This window comes from Haliotis cracherodii, unplaced genomic scaffold, assembly GCF_022045235.1.
Source record: "Haliotis cracherodii isolate W230 unplaced genomic scaffold, xgHalCrac1.p SCAF_25, whole genome shotgun sequence".
Taxonomy (NCBI): Eukaryota; Metazoa; Mollusca; class Gastropoda; order Lepetellida; family Haliotidae; genus Haliotis; species Haliotis cracherodii.
This window is the reverse complement of record NW_027266281.1, coordinates 4,510,624-4,517,550: the sequence shown is the minus strand read 5'-3', so window position 1 is coordinate 4,517,550 and position 6,927 is coordinate 4,510,624. Positions and strand designations below refer to the sequence as shown.

The following is a 6,927-nucleotide window of genomic DNA, read 5'->3' as shown; positions in this document are numbered from 1 at the left end:
AAATCCTCAGATGATGCGATAGCCTGGTGTAAAGATGTAAAAACAACTGATTTTTGCAAACTTGCTGCATGAAGTCATCTGTCACGAGAAGACATCGTTTGCCCGACTCTGACGAATAAGATTTTAGCTCGTCTTCTGTAGGTAGTGAATCTTGAAATCGAATATTTGGAATGGTTCTTTCCATGTCATTGTAGACATCTTGCCAGACGGCGTAACAGTAAATAATCAGGTTGGGCGGCGGATCAAACGTGGTATCGGCTTGTTTTAAGAGTCGAGCGGTCCAAAACGTTTTTCCGCTCGAAGTTCCACCTAACACTGATATGGTAGCTGGTGTTTGAAAAGGTATCAGGCACTTCTTTTCTTCCATGTTATCTCTACCGCTGTCGACCTCAGAACTGATCTGAATGACTACTGGTCAAAGTTATTTATACACAACAAATATATGATTGGAATTGAACTACTTTTTATTTTTTTTACAAGCACAGTAATATTGTTAAGAATCAATACAAGGAGTGCTCACATGAGTGCAGTATTTGAAGTAGTTACAAATGAAGCTAGTGACAAAGGCGTCATTCCATTGTAATTCATTGATATCAAACTGATGGACAATCTGGTTCAATCTTAAATGATCTTTAAATATACACAGTAAAAAATACAAGCAGTAAAACCCACACCCCTTGGAATCTGTAGATTGTAACTGTTGAATATTGCGAATGTAAGAACCAACGTAGGACTTTAAATAACGATCGAATACAACGTCAACCGGTTCTGCCAAACTGTCAAACAGTTCTGCTCTGTTGTTTCCTCGGAGATACATAGCAATCCAGTGGCGACCTCTGTTTTGTCTAACATCTGTATTGAGGATGAGACCGACTCCCTTTTTTAGCAAAGAAGGGGAGACCACGGTTAAAGTATCTTTTGCATAAACGCCTAACACGTGTCTCTGTAAGGTCGAGTCGCACTGTATGGCGCACATCAACTGAGAAGCCTTCATCGCCTCGCTTACTTGACGAACACGTTGCGGGCTTGGTCGATTTCGATGAGGGAATTCCTCTGAGTCAAGACGACGCAACTGAGAGGATTGATCAGTGCCGATTTAAATTCCAGTTTCAGCCTGACGGTGCCCGATTTCACCAGGTTCAGGTACTCCGAATCTTCGCACATCTTGTCCAGGTCGAAGACGAACAAGGCGCTCCCCAAGAGAAAGTCGCTTCTGGCGTTTCCTTTGTCCTTCTTCCAGAGATCCATGCCGTTGAGCATGTTGACGGAAGACTCGACATCGTCCGCCTCCGTGGGTTGACTCGGCACACTGACGCCGTCGACGTACAGGGTTACTTTTTTAAGCATGGAGGACTTGAAATTAAAGTGGTTTCCGGTATACGACCCGTTCAAACTGGCGCTCTCCACCAGTCCCACGATGTATCTGTTGGCCACCGGCTTGGACACGTTGTCGATGGAGTGCGTCTGCTGGCTGGAGGGAATGCTGGTGACCTTGACCTCGGTTTTGGTGTACGGGTAGAGGGCGCTGGACTTTACGAAGAGTTCGTTGTGAGCCAAGATCAGGGCGGGGTTGACTTTGACTTTGCACACCTGCAGGTAGGTGTCCAAGATCTGAACTTTGAATTTGTGCTTGGTCACGCTGCTCATCAAGCAGAATTTAGGATCCGATCTGTACATCTTCAATGTCAGGTCTACCTCGTTCAGCAGGTACCGGTTCACGTCGAAGATATCTTCGTTGATGGATCCCAACATGGTCAGTACTTTGCTGTCCGCTATGTAGGAGGCTCTCGACGACATTCCGCCGTTGATAGATCCGGTGACGTTGCTGCTCTCCAGGTCAGAGTTTTGTTCTGCTACGTCCTTGTAGAACAGCTGCGTGGTCAACTGAGTGCTCTTGGCCTCATGTCCATACTCCAACAGGGTCTTCATCATACTTTTGTAAGCGTAATGGTTTTTGGGTGGAAGACACCAGCTGATTCTGCAGGTAGACCGTCACTTGAGAAAAAAGCGACTGCAAAAACAGATTCACGGGGGCCACATTTTCATCTTCTGCCAAAGCTGTACTGTCCGTTTGAGTGACTTTGACTTTGAGGTGCAGACGGGTGCGCTTCAGATCGACGTAGTCGCCTCCGGAATTGGACACGTGAAATTCCAAAGGCGTGGAATTGTTGATTTGGCTCAAAGGGCGCACGTTGACGAAGTAATGTTTTTGAACGCTAGTCTGATAAGGGGGTAGAGTGAAGAGGTTCAAAGTTTCTGCCACCAGCTCTTCTAATTCTTTATCGTTCAACAGAGCCATGATTACTTTTAACTAAAGAGCACTTTCACCGTCTTGGAAGGTGTGGCATTAATGTTGTCAGTTCGACGAATTTTCTTCGTAGTGACCCATTTGACTCCTGCCTTTTGTTTTAAAGCCTTCACCCTCTTGTCTTGAACCTCTGCCCTGTCAACCTCGCTCTGGGATTCTGAAGTCATTTGACCGTTGTGCTGTTTGTGCTGCTGCTGCTGCTGCTGTCGGTCGATGGGGTTTGATCACCATCCTTTGTAATTTCCCATTGACTAGTCTAGACGACCTCTTTTTGTAAAAGTAATGTTTAAACTTTGCGTAGTCGGGAAAGTACAGCGGACGGGAAGACGAATCCATGGTCACATTACTACTACTACTCCACGAAAGGATAACGTCTCAAATGAAGTGTGGCATAAGTCTCCTCCATTAAGAATGAAGGCATTGAGGTATTTTCCGACTTTAAATACAACTCGATATTGTCGGTTTCTTTCAATTTGATACAAATGTTAAATTCGGTACCAACAGTGTACGTAGGTCCCTGTCTCAGATTGATGCGTCTCAATAAGGCCAGTTGAGTTTCCCCCCACCAACAAACTGTCGCCTAAGTTGCATAACACGTCCACGTAGGGGTCGCCACCGGCAATTTTTGTCAGATTCAGCTTTCCAAAATTGAGCTCGACCAAAGACACCGTCCAGAATCCGTCGAAGGTTAACCTTTGATTTAATTTGACGTGGAAGTGGTAAGGGGAATTCCCAGGAAAGGCTGTCGTTTTGGAATCTGTGCTTTTCAGAAAGATGTCCTTTCCATTGTCTTTTTTTTTTCTTTTTTTTTTTTAAAGGTCTTTCAGTTCGCTCTCTTCTACGTAGGAATCAAAAGACGAAGGCCAGCCGTACGAGAGCGTAGGTTTTCCCTTTCACTTTTTTTCTCTTCAGAATTTTCTCCACCTGCCACAAGACATCCGCAGCTTTGTCGACCTTCTGCAGTTCGCTCATGTAAGAGCTTCCTTCCAGGCGTTCGTCGTGAAAATCTTTCAGCTTGTACTGAGGGAAGGTTTGTTTCTTGTAACGTTGGGCCACTTTAAACAGTTCTTCAATCCACTTAAGATCGAGTTCCTTGCTGAAAGGTTTCCTGAGGTATGAGATGCGAACCAGGTCGCCCAATTTAAATAAGTATTTCTTGATGACGGGTTTGACTTTTCTCAGAGGTTCCAGATAGACGTGATTCCACACTTTCACTTCGTTGGTTTTATCGACATCTGCCGGAGAGAGACGGGGTAGAGACGAATGTAGGGTATGATTATAATTGGATACTTAATCCGCCAGAACGGTGTTATTGTGGGTCATGTATCTGGTGATCAGCGATTTCAGTGTTCTGTTGAAACGTTCCACGTAATTACTTTTGATGTTTTCGTTGCGAGCTATGGTGAGTTTTATCTTTTGTTTTTGTAAAAACGTCTTGAACGCGCCCTTAAATTCGCTTCCACCATCTACTCTCACTTTCTCGGGACGTCGCTGCTCGAGGATTTGTTTGAAAGCTTTCAAGACGGTTTCTGGTTTCTTATCGTTTATCGGAAGGGCGAATGCAAAGCGGCTCAATATGTCGATGGCCACTAGCAAGTATCTCACACCATCGTGGATAGAATTCACTCTGACTTTCATTCGTTTGAAACGGTATCTGACGGGTTTGTGTAAACTGTAAGCATCTTGATTGTTGACAAACCATTTGACACCCCTCGCTGGAATTTTCAATTGACCTTTTAACACCTTTTTGAGTTTACTCGGACCCCAAAATGCCCCCGGATTTCTGGGAGTGAAATAATAATCTTCCAGTACTTTGGCAGAAGTTATCTCTCTCGAGCTCATCGTGTAATGATAGAATATAATGGATGATGTTTCGTTTTATATCATTGTCATCTATGCGTGTCTGAAGATGAAATACAAAACAAAACAAATTTTCAACATTGATTTTTATTTTCAATATCATAATTAAAATAAACAAACAAACAAACATAACGCTCGAGAAAACATCTCACCATTCAGCTGTCAAAAGGTTATTTTTCTAAAAATGTACATTCACATTCTTTTGTCTAACTTTAACATTTTCTCAACGCGTTCTTTCAATCCCTCCTTCCATTGAGACGTTTTAAATTGAGAGTCACGATAGTCCTTGCATCGGTACGGGACCAAGTTAAAGTCCCTCACATCTCGAAAACTCTAGCAGCAGTTTTCTCCAGCTTTCGTGCACCTCTCCATCGTCTACGTTGGATAATGTCATGTTTTAAAGTATTTCTCCACCAGTTGTTGTTCAGACATGTTGCAGATGTTGTCCCGTTCACCTTCCGCATCGAACATGCACCCGAAACACAATTCACGAGACAGTCGTTTGATTATCTTGGTGACTTGAATACAGTAGCATAAAGTCAACAGGTTTTCCACGAGTTTCATCTTCTCCGCCATAGCGACCTCGTCCGCGGACAGTGCCCAGAGAGATTTCTTGATGATGACTCGCTTCGTGACGTTGAATTCGTCTTCAAACTTGCGCTTGGCATCCTTCACGCATTCGTCTCGACTTGGAAACCATTCGTGAGATTCACGAATGACTGCCTCGTTTAGGGTGTGCGGCATTTTCACGACCTGCTTCCAGCAATAGAAAGTAGATATGTCTTTTCTTCCAACTCTGTTTAAAGATAGAATGAGTGAATTTAGAATTTCTGTGACAGCTCTTTGTTATTTATTCATTTTATTTTATTTTTTAAAAACCAAAAAGTGACAAATACCAGCATTAACAAATTAAAAGGCAATAGCTATGTCGAATGAATACTAAAACTATGATTAACAACTTAAAAGACATTAGCTATGTTAATTGTGAATCAAAATGGAGTGAACACTAACCTTGGTGCCATGATACAGTAACCGTGTTTTTTCTGACACAACTCGAGTCTCTGAAGGTACAGGATGAAATGAGTGTGATTTAAGCGCAATGACGAGCATGACACTATTCTATTATTTCAAATTCATTGGTTGGTTGGTTAGTTTGTTGATCACGTGTTCATGAAAACCTTTGATGATTGTATCTACATGAAAAAAACATTTCATTGGTTGTTGAGTGGGTGTTTATGTAGTATATTTATGGGTTGAATACTATTTAAACTCTCTCTGATAACCATTCTGTTATCACTTGTTCATAATATATTCAACAAAGAAAGACAAACACGCATGAAAAGAACACATTACTCTTTTATTCTAGCTATTATTCACACTGAGTAACAGACATATTATTTATTTACAATATATCAAATCAATTCACTGACTATGCATTATTTCATCAATTTATGATACGTAAATGAATACTTTCATGATCTCATCATATGATCTCAATCAATTTGGCCTCCAATCGTTCCTTCCTACTGGAAGTTAAAAAATGTCTGTTCAAGTCATTCTCATAAGGCAGGTTTTGAATGTCCAGGAAGTCAACTCCAGAAGAATTCTTTTGTGTCCTCGCCTCTTCAAGGATGTTGCCATGGGACACAGCTTCTAAAGCATCGTCAAAGTACATCATCACATGTTCATCCGGCTCCATCATCAAACACTGATGATGCCGTTGCGATGGGTGATTTTTCTCACACCCATAACAGTTACTATTGCACAATTCATTCACTTTGACACATAGGCGGTCCAAGTAAAGCTTTTCAAGGACCATTTCAAATTGTTCTCTGTTTGATCGAAGATTATGATTTGGTTCGGGAATACTCACTTCCCGGACGCTAATAGTGAAAGGTCCTGGTAATATATCCACTGATGTGCTATTCCGTTGACGATGAGTTCTCAGGGTTCTCTCCAAAGATCGACATCCAGCAAGATAAGCAGCAAGGAGAGATCGTCTCGATTGTGCCCCATCTAGGATAAGTTCTCCTCTTCCCCCTCTCACCCTGTACTGGTAGGAAGTTGCTCGTCCACTCATCCTGTTTATAGAAAACACATTTTTTTATCTTTTTTAAAACTTTATATCTTGGACATTATTTTTTTTCTGTATGAGTTTTGATTTTTTTTATCAGACATATTTTGTTACTCTCAAACATATTTCTAGTGTTTTATTTTATTTGTTTTTTTTTGTTTTTTCATTTGATAAAATCTATTTTCAGTTTTATGTCAAACCAATTTTTTTATGTGTTGATGTCAAACCTATTGCCATTTTCTTTCTAAACTGTTTTTTAAAAATTTATTTCACAACATATTTTTCCAAAAGTATTTTTAAAAACAACAGAAATGAAATGTGTTTACTACCTTTCATATGTCGAGGAACACTCCAGAGGTTTCATCATTTCGTGGATGTGGTCATTGTTTGCTAGACGATCTCATTTTATTTATTTTCTTGGAATGGGGGAATGTTAGTTACAAAGTTCTAAATAGGATTGAATCCATAGGGTCGACATTCGATGCCATCTGCCAGCAAGTATCGCTTATCATCTTGAGGAGTTAAACCTGATTTGGTCACTTTGACTGTCTAGAGTGTGTTATGAATGGATCGAATTTGATGAAATGTTGCCATGTTTTGTTGGTGTTTAAAAAGACAATCTTTAAACATCCGGTGACGGAGATGGTTTTGGATAAAAGCTTTCTGCACACCTTTAGCAGTGCGT

At 41.2% G+C, this 6,927-nt stretch overlaps 1 protein-coding gene across 1 annotated transcript; it reads right to left on the bottom strand.

Annotated features, from left to right (window-relative positions):
- Nucleotides 1–1,002: 1,002 nt before the first annotated feature.
- LOC139472657 (uncharacterized) lies at nucleotides 1,003–1,932 on the bottom strand. Its single transcript, XM_071255121.1, has one exon. The coding sequence runs from the start codon at nucleotides 1,930–1,932 to the stop codon at nucleotides 1,003–1,005; it is 930 nt and encodes a 309-aa protein (XP_071111222.1).
- Between the last annotated feature and the right edge of the window lie 4,995 nt (nucleotides 1,933–6,927).

Bases quoted from the DNA above. Each gene is read 5' to 3' on its own strand.
- LOC139472657 (XM_071255121.1), bottom strand. From the start codon at position 1,932: ATGATGAAGACCCTGTTGGAGTATGGACATGAGGCCAAGAGCACTCAG.